We start from the raw sequence: 18,443 nt of genomic DNA on the forward strand, positions 1-18,443 counted from the left end.
GAGAAAAATGCCTGCAATGAACTTAAAAGCAACTTCACAGTAATCATTAAACAGGGTGATCAGAAAGCATCTTCAAATTCCTGCCAAAATGTTATTTATGCAAAACTAATGGTGGAGTTGTACAACTGGGACAATAACATTCGTATGAACAAATTTAATCATTCATCTGCTTCTTGTTTGAAGTTGTTGCATGGCAATGTGAAGACAAGCACCCTCAGCCACGTGGTTATTTTAGAAGAAAATTCAAGTCCAATACAGTATTTGGCACATTATACCTCAGCCTCTGCTCACCTCCCATATACATATTCTATCAAAAACAGCATGCGGAAATCAATGTTCTAACTTATTTTATTAAGTCCGATGCAGGGGAGTTTTCAAACCCCTGATTGCTGTTTGTATTAAGATCACGAATGACCAACAATAAATTTGGGATATGTTTGAGCCATCTACATACATCCTTAGATTCAATATGCTAATTTTAAAATTACCACAATAAATAAAAATTATGGTGGTATACTGAAATCTTTTGTTCTGCTTCCAATGACTCTCAGTGTAATACTGACCTACAACCTATCCTACTTCATATCTTAGGGAACATTTTTTTCTCTCTAGAAAGTGGTGATGTTAATAGGAGACAGAAATGTCAACAAGAAAAAGTTGAGTCATAACAGTTGTATGCCTGCATGTTGAGGTAAGTAATGTATTGGCAGTGTGTTCAAGAATGCAAGACTCTTGTGGCTCACAAAACATTTGTGAACAACACATGTTCCACCTGCAATGCATTGCTACGGCTGTTTCTGACATGATTCCAAACCAACATCACTTAGTCCACTTTTAAGTTACATGAAAATAATTGCATGAGGCAACAGTCCTTGTGTGGAGCATGGTATAGGAAATCATGAGACAGAAAGCCCGATTTTCTGTTCGTTAAAAGACTGTGGGATATTATAATAAAAACGATGTGGTCCAACAAAAGCAAAATCACAACAAAATAAAATTTAAGCAATAATCTTCAACATTATTGTTGAAGCAGTCATACTCACAGTAGGTGGACCAATTTGTTCCCCATTTGACTCTGCAGCGACTTGCAATCTTCTATTGAGCTCATCTGAAAGATCTGGCGGACTGCTGTCAGTTGCACTTGGTGGAGTGGTAGAAGGTGGCAAAGATTGGAAGATTTGATCATTATCAAGAATCAATTCTTCAGAGATGGGTTCCCATGGCTGCACATTAAAACAAATCAATAACATTTTCTAACAAGAAAGAGTTTACATTTTCCAAACAGCTTCCTTTGAAAACCTAACATATCCGAACTCAGAGATTTCAAACAATACCCCACTGCATTGATACAAAGTACATATCTGTGCACTGGTAGCATTTCTCATCAAACAATGGCGTCTGTACAAGATACTTTAAGCCAATATGTACTCAGTCGTTAATGTGACAGAGTGCCATTCTGATTTGAGTATCTATGTTTTCAAAGCTGGGATGAGAATGTCTGAGGGAGCTTTGATTCCCAAATCCATTCAGCTCCTGAGTTGATCAAAGTGCAACTTTTGGCAGCTCATCGGCAATAGCATAAGGGCATCTTTCTTGCAATGTCTCAAACGTTGTGCCAATTAGTCATCATTACTTAAACCAGACACTATTTTTAATGTGCAATATATATTTACAATAAAAAATTAGCTCCTGAGACATGAGCATTACTGATAAGGTCTGGATCTGTTGCTCATCCCTCACTGCCTTAGACATGGTGAAGCTGAGCCACCGTCACCTTCTTGACTGCTGCATTACTGTTGGCAGAGACACATCTACAAATAGTGTTAGGAAGAGAGTCCAAGACCTTTAAAACTGTCATGAGATCAGGAGCCGAGTGGCCCTGGCAGAATCCTAACTGAGCTTTAGTGAGCAGGTTAATGCTAAAGCAACCTCTCTTTCACTTTCCTAACAATCAAGAGGAGTCTAATGGGACTGCAATTGGACTTGATCTACTTTTTGTGGACCATAGCTGATAGACACAGCAATTTTCCACATTGCCCGTTTTGCACAGATATCAGTTTTATAGTTACTTTGAAACAACCTGATTAGGGGTGCAGCTAGTCTGGGAGAATGTCATCAATTTTATTGCTGGAAGGTTGTTAGGGGCTTTGCAGTATCCATGGCTGTATGACAATGAATCATGATTTTAATAGGATAAACTGACAAACTTTCACTTAAGCATTTTGCAAACAGCTTGATTACTGTTTAGATTGACTTACATTTTATCATGTCAGAAAGAAAAAGAAAGCATATGTAAGGTCTAGGAGGATGGGAACTGATGAAACCCTTAAAGTATATAAGGAAAGTAGGAAAGAACTTAAATAAGGAATTAGAAGGACTAAAGAGGGTCATGAAAAGTCATTAGTAAACAGGATTAAGGAGAATCATAAAAAAAGCAAGAGGGTAGCCAGGGAAAGGAAAGGACAATGGAGGGAAGCTATGTGTGATGTCAGAAGAGGTAGGTGAGATCCTAAATGAATACTTTGTGTCAGTATTCACCAAAGAGAAGGAATTGATGGAGAATGATCTCAGAGAAGGGAGTGTCAGGTTTCTAAGCCAAGTTGCTATTAAAAGGGAAGAAAGTATTAAAGTAGATAAGTCCCAGGGTACTGATGGAATCTATCCCAGAAGAGTGAGCGAGGCAAGAGAACAAATTGCTGGAGCACTGACAGACATCTCAGTATGCTCTTTAGCCACAGGTGAAGTCTCAGAGGACTGGAGAATAGCCAATGTTGTCCCATTGTTTAAAAAGGGGAGCAGGGATAATCCTGGAAAAGCCTCTGAGTCTCATGTTGGTGGAAGGGAAATCATTGAAAAAGATTCTCAGGGACAGGATCTACAGGGAATTTAAAAGCAAATGGACTTATTTGTGATAGATACCATGGTTCTGTGCAGGGGAAATCATGCCTCACTAAATTGATCAAGTTTTTTGAGGAGGTGATGTGGGAGAAAATCCGCTTCCCTGTCCACCCACAGCATGGTCACAAAGAGCACAAGGAACCATGTCTGCCTCAGCCACAACAGAAACTACCGAGAGTGCATCAGCCTTGACCACATAGGCTAAGACACAAGGCAGCAATCAAGAAATGACTCAAGCCACTTCCAGACAGGGGAATACACTTCCTGAGATGGCCTGACAGTAGACTTCCGAGTTGCCGAAGCCAAGGACAGCCTCACTCCTCGCACATACTGAAACTTCACAAAGGATGCTCAGACTGAAAGGTACCAAGGTACCTTATTTGCAGACTAACCACAATGGAAACCCATTGATGCCAGGATGAGAAACATTAGCACCTACTCTCCCAGAGAATCGGAATCTCTGAACTCAATCACGGACTGATTGCTGCTACCGGATGGCTGATTGTCTTCCCATTGATTGTATTTTTTCGCTCTTGATTGTACTGTAATTCACACAGATTGCTGTACCCTTGTAAAACCACCTTTGCCCACTGCTTAAGAAAGAGAACCCTTGATCTACCTGTACTGGCTGTCAGTTCTGTGTCTCCTCGTCAATTTCTCTTCCAGTGATATCGCTCATAATAAACAGCTTGTCAATTTCACACGATCTGCGCTTGTGTGGTCTTTGTCTGATTGGGCTCAATTCTCCCGACAGCTTGGCATCAGTCAACAGGCCCTTTTCGCCCAAAGGGGTAAGCGAACCTGACGTTTTAAATTGTGCCCAAATTGGACCTGGTGACTAGCTTTGCCCAGTGGGTCATACCTACAAAGGGCTGGATGTCTGGGGGAAGTAGCCACGTTTCTAATCTAAGGCAGCAGCATTTCGGTACTGAGCTAGTTTACTCTGCTCAAGAAGCAGGCTGGTGAGCTCCCAAATTGTACCCATCTCGGCAGATGCATCATCCAACTTGAGCTGGAGAGCAGCCGTGTGCCTGATCCAGCCAGGGGAAAAGACGGACCGGCATGTGCTCCCAGCGAGACAGGAGGAGAGATATTAAGTTCTCGCTTACTAAAGCCACAGATTGTGGGAATTGGACAGGGGCCCTGCTGTTTTGTTTACTTGTAATGTTTTTGTCCTGCATTTGCCTCATCTGTTCATCCTGTTCGTTTCTGTGCTTGTCAGTGCTGCAGTCTGTTCTCTATTCCCAGCTCGAACCAGAGGTCAATGAGGTTGCAGGACCCCAAACCCTCGAGAGAAGGACCACCTCAGGGACAAGTCTAACTTGTCCTGATGAGACAGCGGTCCGCGGACACAGACTCTCTCAGCGAAGTAATAAGCACCATGGTAACCACTCACGCTCGGAGAGTAAGGTAGGGAATACCCTGTTAATACAAGTCACCAGCCAATATTGTTAGGGAGCGTGGCCTGAGTTTAGAGAAGTTTAGGGAAGTGGCCAGCCCCATCCCCCCCCGAATTAAAATCAGAGTCCTGAAAACTGAAAAAAAAAGAACTCCCCTCACAGCCTCCCTTCCCTCAGTATCCCACACTTAACTTGGTGCTGAGGAACTTGATCCTGGTGTTACAGGGCAGCAGAGACAGACAAAGAGAGAGAGAGAGAGAGAGAGAGAGGAGAGAGGAGAGAGATGGTCCAGCAGCCTGTCACAATTGCTGCTGGTACTCAACCTGGACCTAGTGAACACATGCAGTTATCCACTGAATCTTGGAGAAACGTTGACTCTGTGTTTGAGCTTGCAGGCACACTTGCTTGCTGGTGATTGAGTGTCTGTTTCAATCACTGCAGCCCAAGATCCAGAGATAACTTGATTTAATTTGCATTTGGTGATCTATGATGGTTTTTCTTTTAAGGAACAATCGGTGCTTATGAAATGAAAGTTCTGCATAAGTTTTATTAATAAGGTTTCAACGCTCCCACTCTTCTTACACACAGAATTAACAAAAGTAGATCAAAGCAATCGTACTATAACTAAATTGGCATCAAACGGTTCACCACTTCTCTATCAGAGTTTTTGGAAGCATGTTTATTTTAAAAATAATACAATAAAATTCAATGATATGGTATTATACAGTGTAAGCAACATTTCAGCATCCTGGACTGTGGTGTAGAATGATTCTGCACGGGAATAAACGTAACCTTTATATGGCTTAATTAAAACCTGACGATGGGCTTTTGCCCGAAATGTCGATTTTCCTGCTCCTCGGATGCTGCCTGACCTGCTGTGCTTTTCCAGCACCACTCTGATCTAAACTCTGGTTTCCAGCATCTGCAGTCCTCACTTTTGCTTACTATCTGACCTGGTCAACTTCAACATAGGACCCGTCAGCGTCCTCGATATTGCAGTAATTTCCGCTTCATGCCCAGTGGCCCTCCAGGGTCGGCAGACATTGTGCAAGTTGAATACCAGCACCACTACTCCCCTCAGGGTCTCACGCTGGAAATCTCAGACACACTCCTCCATGCTGTTTCCTGCAGCCCTGGAACCTCCGAGCCTGCCATCTCTAGCTGTGTCTGGTCGAGCTCACACGCGCTTAAGAGTCCCCACAGTTAAACCGGGCTTAAAGTCCAACAGTTAAAATCTTGGTCCGAGTCCCAGAGTTAAAAAGGGGTTAGAGTCCTCTAGTGTCGAGATTTGAGGCTCCGGAGTAAAAGAAAGGTTAGAATTTGGTATTTCTTAAAACTGCTGCCTTTGTCCCTCATGCCTTCCCTTAGAAGTACTTTCAGACAACATGGCGTCACTGGGAAAAGGGGGAGAAAGTGGAGCCAGTCTGCTCAGGTCCCGACATTGACTGCCGGGGTAAACTTTGCCCCGGTTTTGTGCTGTGAACTTGACTCTGCGAGTCCTCATTCTGGGGAAGAGGTTTGCTGTGACGGCTCTCTTTTTGTAAGTGTAACCCCTCCACTTGGCACCTCTTGGTCAGGTCACCATCCCCTTAGTTGAGATTGCCCGATTCAGCCAGGGTGAGTTCTGCGTCCGCTGCGCTCCCACATCAGTCCAGGCCACTTTCACCACACATAGCCCAGCCACTGTCCCCTCTTATGAGCCAACCTTCCAGCCTCACTGTGGACACTGCACTCAAATCATGCAGGCCAAGTGCTGTCTGTCCCACCACACAGTGATGCTCAAGCAGGGAACCGTCCTGCCATCTATACGGCAGTACCCACTGTCGCCAGCAGCAACAGACGGGATCAAGCTAGTTATTGACTCCCTCCTACAAGGCATCCTGGTTCCCATGCAGTACCCCCATCCTACCTATCCCGAAACCCAGGAGGCCAGGAAACTGATGATTTGTCCAAGAGTTAAGGGCTGTCAATGCCATTGTTGCTCCCTGCTCCCTATCCTCACTAACATCCTCACTGGGATAAGAGATTCTTTTTCGGAATGGCAGCCGGTGACAAGCGGTGTCCCACAGGGTTCAGTGGTGGGGCCACAGCTGTTCACGTTATATATTAATGATCTGGATGAAGGGACTGGAGGCATTTTAGCGAAGTTTGCCGATGATACGAAGTTAGGTGGACAGGCAGATAGTACTGAGGAAGTGGGGAGGCTGCAGAAGCATCTAGACAGTTTGGGAGAGTGGTCCAGGAAATGGCTGATGAAGTTCAATGTGAGCAAATGAGAGGTCTTGCACTTTGGAAAAAAGAATACAAGCATGGACTACTTTCTAAACGGTGGGAAAATTCATAAAGCCAAAGTACAAAGGGATCTGGGAGTGCTAGTCAAGGATTCTTTAAAGGTAAACATGCAGGTTGAATCAGTGATTAAAAAAGTGAATGCAATGTTGTCAATTATCTCAAGAGGGTTGGAATATAAAAGCAGCAATGTGCTACTGAGACTTTATAAAGCTCTGGTTAGGCCCCATTTGGAGTACTGTGTCCAGTTTTGGTCCCCACACCTCAGGAGAGACATATTGGCACTGGAGCGTGTCCAGCAGAGATTCACACGGATGATCCCTGGAATGGTAGGCCTAACATACGAGGAACGGCTGAAGATTCTGGGATTGTACTCATTGGAGTTTAGAAGATTAAGGGGAGATCTAATAGAAACTTACAAGATTATACATGGCTTGGAAAGGGTGGATGCTAGGAAATTGTTTCCGTTAGGCGCGGAGACTAGGACCCATGGACACAGCTTTAGAATTAGAGGGGGTCAATTCAGAACAGAAATGCAGACACATTTCTTCAGCCCGAGAGTGGTGGGAATTCATTGCCGCGGAGTCCAGTGGAGGCCAGGACACTAAATGTCTTCAAGCCAAAGATTGATAAATTCTTGATGTCACAAGGAATTAAGGGCTACGGGGAGAATGCGGGTAAGTGGAGTTGAAATGCCCATCAGCCATGATTAAATGGCGGAGTGAACTCGATGGGCCGAATGGCCTTACTTCCACTCCTATGTCTTATGCTTCTCTGTAATCGACCTCTGTTCAGCACTTTTCTCCATCAAATTGTCCCGAGAGCCAGTACCTGTTCGTTTTTATGTACTGCAGCCGCCAATACACGTGGACCTGGCTTCCCCAGGGTACACAGAGAGCCCCACAGTATATGCCGCTACAGTATACTGCACACTTTCCACCCCTCACCTACCATGCCACAGCACCATCCTCTAATACGCTTTGTTACTGGCTTCTACCTCCATTCATTTGTGTATGCAGGACACTGTTGCCTTGCTCCGCTGTCTGGCATAAGATGGACACAGGGTCTTGGTTGGAAAAATGCAACTCTGCCAGCACAAAGTTCAGTACTTGGGGTACGACCTCTCGCATGGCCTCAGAGCATTTTCTAAGGAGCGGGTGGCAGCCATTACCCAGTTCCCTCTGCCTGCCACCAGGACTCAGCTGCAAGATTTCCTGGGAATGATTAACTATTGCAGGCACTGGATTCCTGACCACCGTGCCATCGATGCGCTCCTACTTGAGGCACCCTCACCTAAGCAGCAGCAAAGGAATACTGGACACCTGAGGTGGAACACGCCTTCACTGACTTAAAACAACATCTAGTCTCCGCACCTGCTCTGGGGGTCCGGAACTACATGCAGCCATTTTATCCATATGTGACTGAGACAGAAGGGTTTACATCCAGCATTTTGACTCAGCTTCATGGGGACTGATTGGTTTTCACTCTGTCCAGTTGTCACCATTTGTATGGGGAACACCGGCATGTTTGAGGGCTCTGGCTCTGGAAATAGCCAACTCCATTGTGCTGGATTAACCTGCACTGTACTGGTCCCCCATTCGGTCTCCCTGCTGCTCAATTCAGCAGCAACACAACATTTTACCGTCGCCTGGAGAATTGGTTATGAGGTAACATTACTATCCAAGGCCAACCTTTCCCTTTGGTGTGTCCCTGCTTTGAATCCCACTACCCTCCTTCCCCTCACCCAGAACGCCTCTGCAGACGACAATGCAGACCTTAGACAGCAGGTTATTACCCCTATGCGCTGACCTCTCTGAGACGCCACTCGATAACCCTGACCTTATACTTTGTTTACAGATGGGTCCTCCTTTGGACCCATGGACCAATGTACACTGGCAGGCTGTGCTATCTACACCCCTATCAGCTGCTCGAGTGGACGGGACATTCACACAAGCTGTGGAACTACTCGCCCTCACCCAAACCTGCGTCATTGCACAGGGCAGCACAGCCAACATTTATACAGACTCCAGATATGCTTTTGGAATGATCTGGAAAGAGAGAGGGCTCATCACTTCAGTAGGGAAACCACTGCAATACACCGCGCTGATTGCCTCCAGGAGGTTGGCAATCCCACATGCTATCGTTGTAACTGCACTGCCATACCGTGGCCAGTGACCCTGTCACCCACGGAAATACATCTGCTGACACAGCAGCTGGGGAAGTTGTGTTGCACTCCACCACGTACGCCCTGCAGGCTACCAAAATGGCGAAAGCCCCAGAATCCTCTGACCCCACGGCAGCAGTGCGAGCTGTTCACGATGCTGCTCCATGAGAGGAGAAGGAAAGCTAGGCCTGTCTTGGAGCTAAACAGTCACCTTCCTTATGGCTGCTTGTCCACCCCAATGGCCACAGTATCTGTCCACGAGCCTACCTGCAAGCATTAGTCCTAGCAGCCCATGCCATCGGCCACACAGGCAAGAGAAGGATGATACACACGGTCAAGCAATCTTGGTATGCACCGGGATTCACTGCCGGTGCCCAAGCCCTGCTAACATGGTGCTTTGACTACAAACAATGCAGGGAAGCCTGTGGCTAGGCATGACCACTGACCTGTCCCCGAGGAGTCCTTCACCCACTTACAGATCGACTTTGCCCACATGCTCCAAAACCAGGGTTCAAATACATCCTCGACATTATTGACATGTTTTCAAAATGAGTGGAAGCATTCTCCACTAAGAAGGATGATGCATGAACTGCGGTCTAACGTCTCCTACGAGATGTCATTCCCAGATTCGGGGTCCTGGGGAACATCAAGATGGACAGGGGGATCCACTGTATGGCAAAACTGACTACTGCATTGGTGAAGCGCTGGGAATGCCGTAGAGGCACCAGATTCCCCACCAGCCCCAGTTATCCAGAATGGTGGAACGGATGAATGGCACACTCAAAACTACCCCCACCAAAATCACTCAAGACACGGGCCTGACCTGGCCAGATGCCTTGCCATTGGTTCTCTGCACCATACATGGTCAGGTGAACCACACCACCGGGCTCACCCCTTTTGAGGGGCTTATGGGTGACACATGTCCACAGCTATCAGGCCCCCAAAACTGTCAATCATTGACACAGCACTGCTCCTGACACAGGGGGCTCTGCTGGATTTGGTCCAGGTTCTCAGCAAAATAATTTAAATCAGGATTTGGTAAAAGCGGCATTGCCCACACCCCAATTAGAGCCAATTCATCCTTTCCAACCTGGGCACCATGTTATGACAAAATCACTGGAAAGGCCCATTCCTGGTTCTCTTGACAACCCGGACAGCTGTCAAGCTGGAAGGAAGACCAGAGGGGACACATGCAACCCGCTGCAAGAGAGCTCCGCCCCCACAAGATGACAATCCGGAAGAACAACAAAAACATCTTCAACAGCGAGGAAGGATCCAGCTACTCGCCACAGCCATTGTCATCATCTCCCTCACCCTGACCATTACACCAGGGATCACTGGGGAAAGGGCACATGTGGTGAGGCACCTACCTGGTTGGGAGTTGCGGATCAACACATGGACTATGTCTGTTCCCAGAGAGTCAAACAGACCCCCCTGCTGAGTCTGCCCTTGTGTCCCCGCCCATGGAGGCATTTCCCTGAGATCTGATCAGACATGGCTGAATGGTGGCTGGAACGGGACAGGTCCCCTGAGGTCATCACACCAGCATACCACTGTAAATGACCAGCTACAAGGGTAATGCCCCAGCCTGCTGGATGTCTATGGGGGGCCAGTTAGATAAAGTTAAACGTTGGTTCTACCCGACATAAACCTCCCCCACGAACCCCTGGCCCTGCTCCTTATGGACACCTACTGGACAGGGGCCACCCATGGGGTCTATCTGCTTCAGAAGCATCCAGCCATCCGGATGGGAGACTGGCTGGAGCTAGAGCACCAGCTATCCCTCCGATTCCGAACCCCCACCATCTAATCCCCCCTGGCTCCGGCTGCATTGCTCCCTTTTCAACACTCCCTTAAAACAAAACAAAAAGGGGAATTATGGGAGAAAATGCTTTTCCCTGTCCACCCACCGTATGGCCACAAAGAGCACAAAGATCCATGTCTGCCTAAGCCTCAAGAAAAATAACCAGAGTGCCTCAGCATTGACAAAACAGGCTAACTAAGACACAAGGCAGCCAACAGGAGATGATTCAAGTGACTTCCAGACCGGGGAATACACTTCCTGAGACAGCCTGACAATAGACTTCCTAACCCTCAGTAAGCAAAATTGCTTCTGAAGCCCAAAGGACAGCCTCACTCCTCGTGGAGGGCTACAACTAGTGGTATTCCACAGAGATCAGTGTTGGAACCTCTGATCTACATAAATTATTTGGAGGAAAATGTAGTTGGCTTAATTACTAAGTTTGCAGATGACAAAAAGACTAGTGGAGTTGCAGATAGTGAGGAGGATTGTCAGTGGCAAAACAGGATATAGATCAGTTGGATGCATGGGCAGAAAAATGGCAGACTGAGTTTAACCCAGACAAATGTGAGGTGATGCATTTTGGAAGGTCAAGTACAAGTGGAAATTATACAGGGAATGGCACAACCTTTAGAGTATTGATATGCAGACGGATCTGGGAGTACAGGTTCACAGATCACTGAAGGTGGTAGCGCAGGTAGATAAGGTAGTAAAAAAGGCTTAACGTATGCTTCCCTTTATTAGAAGGGGCATTAAGCATAAGGATAGACAAGTTATGCTACAGCTTTATAGAACTTTACTAAGGCCACACTTGGAATGGTGCATATAGTTCTGATTAACACACTACCAGAAGGATGTGGATGCTTTGGAGAGAATAGAGAAAAGGTTTACCAGGATGTTGCCTGGTATGGGGGATTTTAGCTATGAAGAATGGTTGGATAGGCTGAGTTGTTTTCACTACAATGCAGGAGGTTGAGGGGCGCCCTGTTAGAAGATTATAAGATTGTGAATGGCAACGGATAGAGTGGAAAGTATGAGGTTTTTTCCCCAGGGTGGAGGGGTCAATTACTAGGGGACACAGATGCAAGGTGGGGTGGGGAGGGGCATTGTTTAAATCAGATGTGAGGGGCAAGTTTTTTGCAAAGGATGCTGAGTGCCTGGAACATGCAGCCAGAGATGGCGGTAAAAGCAGACACAATAGCAGCATTCAAGTAGCACCTGTACAAATACATGAATAGGAAGGGAATAGAGGGATACAGATCCTGTAAGTGAAGACTGTTTTAGTATGGAAGGGCAATATGTGGCAACACAGTCTTGGAGGGCCGAAGGGCCTGTTCCTTTGCTGTATTGTTCTTCTTTGTACTACCAGAAACCGAAGTGGTCTTTAGGTCCTGACTTACAACTACTCAGTTAGTTAGAATTTAATTTGACCTCTGGCAAGAATTTATGTTGTAAATAATTTATTATGGGACAATTTATAAATAATCATCCTCTATTTTGCATTTCAGTCTATCAGATTTGTAAATCTCTTCTACATAATGTACTCTTTATTCCCAATACCTTATCCCATTTTATTCAAGTCACGTTTTCTGCATTTACACCAACGTCTCATGTCTGAATAGATTACTTGCATATGCCTTCAGTACTATTAAACTTCAAGGCACCATGTGTATGCTCTCTCTTCCATTGTGACTACTGTTATGCACCCTCAGATATGTGGTAATAATCTGTATTGGAAAATATACTTGATTTTAAACATGCATCGATCCTTTCCAAAATTGTGCCAAATACCCACTTTTTCTTCCTTTCACTACTCCTCACCTGAGCAAAGATCAGAGAAAGTGCAACAAATTTGACAGCTGTTTTACAGTGCTGACACAGATACGTTGGATCACAAGTACCCCTTTCTCGTATTAGGCTCTATGATTGAGTGAGAGCTGGATCAGTTAGAAATGGGCATGCACTTGAGTACACTTGATTGTGAAGTACTTTTTCCATGGATTTTTCCTGTAATTATATAACTTTTGCATGTAGCAGTTGGGAATTGGGTGGGCAATAAATGAGGTATCATAAACTTGCACATTGCTAAATTACCTGATATGACACTAAACTTACAGATTTTGAAAATAAATCCCAAAACATTGGTGCAAAGGCCTGGGTTGCTTCACACTGAAGGCCTGGACCTTCATCTATTTTTTTTTTGTCTGCCTAACTGTTGTTCTCTCTCTGGTTTCCATCTCCAGCTATCATTTACTCCTCCCTGCTCCCCCCACTCTACTTTCAGTATCCGAGCTACCATCAGTTCTGAAGGAGAATCACCGGACCCTAAACTGCAGCCAGATGGCCAGGAGGAATAATGGTTATCAGACTGGTTAAAAACTATAATCAAACGTGCTGGGACTTTGGTCAAACTGGTTTAAAGTCTGACCTTGGCTAAAACTGCAGCGAGAACATGTTGTGACTTATCCTGAAAGCTAAGACTTGAAATTTGCTTTGTTGATCAAATAGGCAAGGTTTCATAGCAGTCTGCCAGATAGTGTGGCACTTTATTATCTTATATGGAACATGACTTGTGACTGATCATGACTTGGTATTAAGATGTGGGAACTGCTTGTCAATAAGCTCCATTGGTTGGGATCGAACATTGTGACCATGTTTGGTCAGTTCATTGGCTGAGTGCCAGAGAAGTTTCTGGAAAACAAGCACACTTTGAGATACAAGCTCCCAGCACAAAGGATTTGGTAGGAGTGAGCCCTATTTGAGAACCAATTTGAGAAGCACGTGCCTTGAACCTATCTTCGGAGAAACAAAAGGATCATGAGGGAAGATCTACACAAAAACGAAAGTTAGCTGCTTCACTCAAATTTGGCTGGCATTTGTTTCAAGCTAAAATTACAAAGTTAGAGTTAAATGTAAATAAGTTAAAGAAAAGAGTGAAATCAACCGAAGTGAGTTAGAGTTGAAGTTAAATTAGATTAAGTAAAAAGTAAATGTTGTAGTAAATGCTTTACATTGATTACTGGTAACTAAAGACTTAAATAAAGAAGAAGGGTTTATTTGACTAAAGTCTGAGTCGACTCCCTCTCCTTTGCCAGTCACAGGGAAAAACGTTTGAGAATTCCTTTCAGGTAACAAAACTCTGCTTTCTCTCCACAGATACTGCCAGACCTGCTGAGAGTTTACAGCAATTTCTGTTTTCATTTCTGACTTCCAGCATCTGCAGTTCTTTGCTTTTTTTTTATAAAGACTGTGGACTTTGTAGCTGTTCCAAAATATGTGAAGGATTTTGAAAAATGTCAATAAGGAGAAATTGTTTTCAGTAGCCTATGTGTCTAACAAGACAAAACATATTAATCGCTGAAGAACCCAAGGCAAACCGAGGAGAAATGCTGCAAGATGCTATGATTTAAAAGGTACTGCCTGAAAGGTGATGAGAAGAGTCAAAGGTAACTTTCAAAAGGAAATTGGGTGAATCCTTGAATAGGAGAAGTTTTCCATAAAATGGACAAAGAGCATAGGTAAGACAAATGGAATATTTTCTTCAAATAATTTGTGCAGACACTAAATGGAATAGCCACCATCTGTTCTATTAACTATAGAATCATGCAGGCCATTCAGCCCTTCGATCCAGCACCACCATTCATTGTGATCATGGATGATCATCCATAATCAGTATTCTGTTCCTGCCTTATTCCCATAACCCTTGATTCTACTATCCTTAAGAGCTCTATCCATCTCTTTCTTTAAAGTACCCAGAGACTTGGCCTCCACTGTCTTCTGGGGCACAGCATTCTATTTATCCACCACTCTCTGGGTGAAGAAGTTTCTCCTCAACTCAGTTCTAAATGGCTTACCCCTTATTTTTAAACTGTGTTCTCTGGTTCTGTATTTCAGCCACATGGAATTTCTTTTATTCTTAACTAGGAATTCTAGCTGAGCAAGATTCCAGCTTATTCAGGTAAAACTCTCTTCTTGAGTGTCTCCTCTTCCCTAACATCTCACTTTCTTTTGCTTAGAAATTGTCATTTGGTTTCTGTTGTATGACCTGTCATTGTCTAGAATTTCCCATTTTAGTTTTATCCCCGATTCTCACTGACCTTAAATGTTTTCTCAAATGCTATCTTGATTTTGAGAAAGGCCTGACCTGCAGACCCATGGCCCACCGATGACCTATAGCATCCATGTGGCCTAAAAACAGGTTGTTGATCAGGCACAACATCCTTTCAAAGTCCACATCTTCCCGAGATGGAACCATTTTGCTGTTTCTTCATCGATGCTGGGTTAAAGTCCCGGAGCCCCCTTCTGAATGTTACAATGGATCTTCCAAGGATAAGCGTGTGAAGGTATTAAAAATAAAACCTAATATTTAGAGTTGAATAAAAAGTTTTCCTAACCTTTTTTGGACATACTAGGTTTCATCATGATCTTAAAGACTCGGAGAGAACATAGAGGAGCCATCCTGCTATGATTCACACGGTATTGTGATGCAAGCTTAATACAATCACATTGCAAAGGATTTCCTTTCCTCAGATTGGTTTCCCTTCATTTCAAAATTGGTATTCCACCAAATTGCCATCCCATCTCCAAAATTTTCAAATTCCAGTTTCCCACCCATTACCTTACCTAACTAAAAGCTATTTGTCTCTGTTGGCAATCAATCATTCTCTCATGAGTATGATTTTGCACACAGAAAATTCTGAGTCTATTAACCTCTTCTACTTAACATCAAAGATTCAGTGCCTGAACATGTAGATTAGATTAGATTCTCTACAGTGTGGAAACAGGCCCTTCAGCCCAACAAGTCCACACCGACCCTCTGACACATTTCCCTCTGACTAATGCAGTTAACACTATGGCAATTTGGCACGGCCAATTCACCTGACCAGCACATCTTTGGACTGTGGCAGGAAACCGGAGCACCCAGAAGAAACTCACGCAGACACAGGGAGAAAGTGCAAACTCCACACAGACAGTCACCCGAGGCAGGAATCAAACTTGGGTCCCTCGTGCTGTGAAGCAACAGTGCTAACCACTGAGCCACCATGCCGCCCCATAGCAATAATACCACTAGGCCATTGCCTCTCCCAATCCAATCTTCCTTTCATTTCCACTCAATGCATGGTTAGTAGGAGTTCTAGCTGGGCAGTACCTGCCCTGATGTCTCTTTGGTTAGTACCACAATACAAGTCCTTTGAAAGGCCATGTGCATTTAATATTAGGTTACATTGATTGCACATGCACAAAGTTAGAAAATGCTTTTTGATGACTTACATCACCACTATCCCGGTTTTCTGTAGTTTCCAAATCTTCACTAATATGTCGACGAGATCGAAACACTCTGTGAGCTTCTTGGTGGATCTGCCGAATGTTGGTATCGGACTCATTTTCTACATCTCTGCAAAGCACAGGAAATAAATTATTCTTACCTAATCAAGTGCTTGGAACAAAATACTAGCTTTGTCAGTGAGGTTCACATTCCATGAGTGAATTTAAGTTGCAAAAAAAACTTGAACCATATTGCGCAAGAGCTCAAGAAAGAGCAGGTTAACTCTCGAGTAGGTGATAATGATGAGGCTATCACCATTTATTCTGACAACAAATTAAATCAGCTTGTAACAAAACCAGAAAATGCTGGCAAAACTCAGCAGGTCTGGCAGCATCTGTGGGGAGAAAAGCAGGGTTAATGTCAACTCTGCGTTCTCCCCACTGAAGCTGCCAGACCCATTCAGTTGCATCAGCAATTTTGATTTTGTTTCAGTTCTCCAACATTCGCAATTCCTCATTTTAAGTCAGTTTATAATTATAGTACTGGGGTTGGGACATGCGCAGTTAAAATCTAGAAGCTGCTGTCAGAGATATTCTGGAACTCCACAGCTTGCACTGTAACAGGCCTCATCAATAAACTGCATACTGTAATCAATGCAAAAAATACAAAGTTGTGGTATTGCCAATTTGTTCCACATTAAACATTGCAAAAAAAAGTTAGACACACTCAAGAGAAAGTGAATTTTTATTGACTTGAAAAACTAGTGCTGACTCATCCAGAAAACTTGATTTTACATTTAGAATTTCTTTCTGTTGGATGTCAATTTTATTTTTATTCACTCACAAGGTATGTCCCTGCTAAGGCAAGAATTTGCTGTTCATCTCCAATAGTCCTTGAGAAGGTAGTGGAGAAGCACTTTTTTGTAAAACTACTACTGTCATAGAATTATGTAGTACAGCAGAGGTCCTTTAGCCTATCCAATCTGTATACCAAAAACATTCAGCTTCCTACACGACCACAGTCGTTTCGGTTGAGGTACTTTGACTCTGATGTTTACAGCTCAGAAGGAAGTTATTTGGCCCATCATGTCCATACCAGTCAAAAATGATCTGCCTGCATTAATTCCATTTTTTAGTTTTGGACCATGGCAATAGCTGATTACCTAAATACTTGAATGTTACAAGGGGTTTTGATTCAACTACCTTCCAGACAGTGAGTTTGTACTTTTGTTTTTAAGTCCCCTACCCTGCACTTTTTATGCTCGAATATGGGCTCTCCCATATAGACCAATGATATCTTCCATAAGCTCTTCTTTTTTTATTTAACCCTAACCTTTATGTTATCTTTGTTTCTTAGGCTAACTTCCAAATATTAGGACCATCATTGTCCCCTTCCTTGTTTGCCTTTCTATGGACTAGTTAAACAAGTTCTCCTGTATGCAGCTGAAGAACTCTGCTCTTGCCCTAGCTTGCACATTAAAACTTTCCCAGTTAATATTCAGGTAATTAAAGTCCTCTACTATTAATGCTTAATTATTCTTAGACATCTCTAAAATGTAATGCCATATTTGATCCTGTGGTCTTGATTGTTTGGGGGCCAACAGAAAACACTCAAAAGCATATTTGCCCTTTTGTGTTTTTTATTTCTATAAATAGGGCCTCATATGGTGATTCTTTCAAAATATCCCTCCTTGCTGCTATAATCGATTGCTTGATCAATATTATAAATCCCACCCTTTTCTACCCCACTTCCTAACTCTTCTGAATACCCTATAACCAGCAAAGTTGAGCTGCCAAACCTGTCCATGTTTCAGTGAAGTCTTGGCCATAGCTATGATATCATGCTCTCAAGTATCTATTTGTGGCTCCAACTTATTGATATTATTCCCCAGGATCCTTGCATTATGTTTCCTCTGCCTTCTAGACTCACTCATTTTAATATCAAATTCCATCTCCTTTTCTCTCCACTCTGAACTAAATTGTCAGGATTCCAGGCCCCTGCCAATTTAGTTTAACTCCACCACCAACAGCATCAGCCAAAGCTCCCCACAAGGATATTGGTACCACTCCTGTTCAGATGTAACCATCCAAATTGTACAGATCCCTTTCTTCACAGAAACGGTCCCAATGCCTCATGAAACTAGCCCTCTATCCTGCACCATCTCTCCAGCCATGTAATCAAATGCTCTACACTCACTAATTCGTAGCATCAGGAATAATATGGAAATCGTTATTTTGAAGTCCTGGTTTACAATTTCCTATTCAGTTCCCTAAAGTTTGCTTGCAGAATCTGTAAAAGCTCCTGTCTACTCTACTCACTAATGTATGCCCTCCAGACTTCGTCGTCCCTGCTGGTCAGCTGGACCATTCACCAGGCCAAGGTTTGCAGTCAGGGTATTCCTTCATGACCAAGCTGGCTCGCTTCTTCTGGGGGTCATCAAGCCCCTCGTTGCCTTAACTTCTTTAAGCTGTGTGGTGAACATCCTTTCACAGAAACACGACAGTGTGGAAACAGGCTATTCAGCCCAACAGGTTCACACCGCCCCTCTGATGAATAACCCACCCACAGACCCATTTCCCTACCCTATTACCCTATATTTATCTCTGACTAATGCACCTAACTTAC

The 18,443-nt window shown here is 44.0% G+C and overlaps 1 protein-coding gene across 19 annotated transcripts in view; it reads right to left on the bottom strand.

The window, feature by feature from the left end:
• Positions 1 to 18,443, bottom strand: part of nedd4l (NEDD4 like E3 ubiquitin protein ligase) — a 497,553-nt gene that overhangs the window by 98,386 nt on the left and 380,724 nt on the right. For all 19 annotated transcript variants that reach the window (XM_087990470.1, XM_043678365.2, XM_087990460.1 and 16 more), the window contains 2 exons: positions 15,824 to 15,947; positions 1,044 to 1,223 (listed from right to left, as the gene is read on the bottom strand). In XM_087990470.1, coding sequence (XP_087846596.1) covers positions 1,044 to 1,223; positions 15,824 to 15,947 — 304 coding nt within the window. The remainder of the gene's footprint in view (positions 1 to 1,043; positions 1,224 to 15,823; positions 15,948 to 18,443) is intronic.

Source organism: Chiloscyllium plagiosum, unplaced genomic scaffold, assembly GCF_037043375.1.
Source record: "Chiloscyllium plagiosum isolate Xiang-an unplaced genomic scaffold, Cpla_swu_hap1 HiC_scaffold_1, whole genome shotgun sequence".
NCBI classification, from domain to species: domain Eukaryota; kingdom Metazoa; phylum Chordata; class Chondrichthyes; order Orectolobiformes; family Hemiscylliidae; genus Chiloscyllium; species Chiloscyllium plagiosum.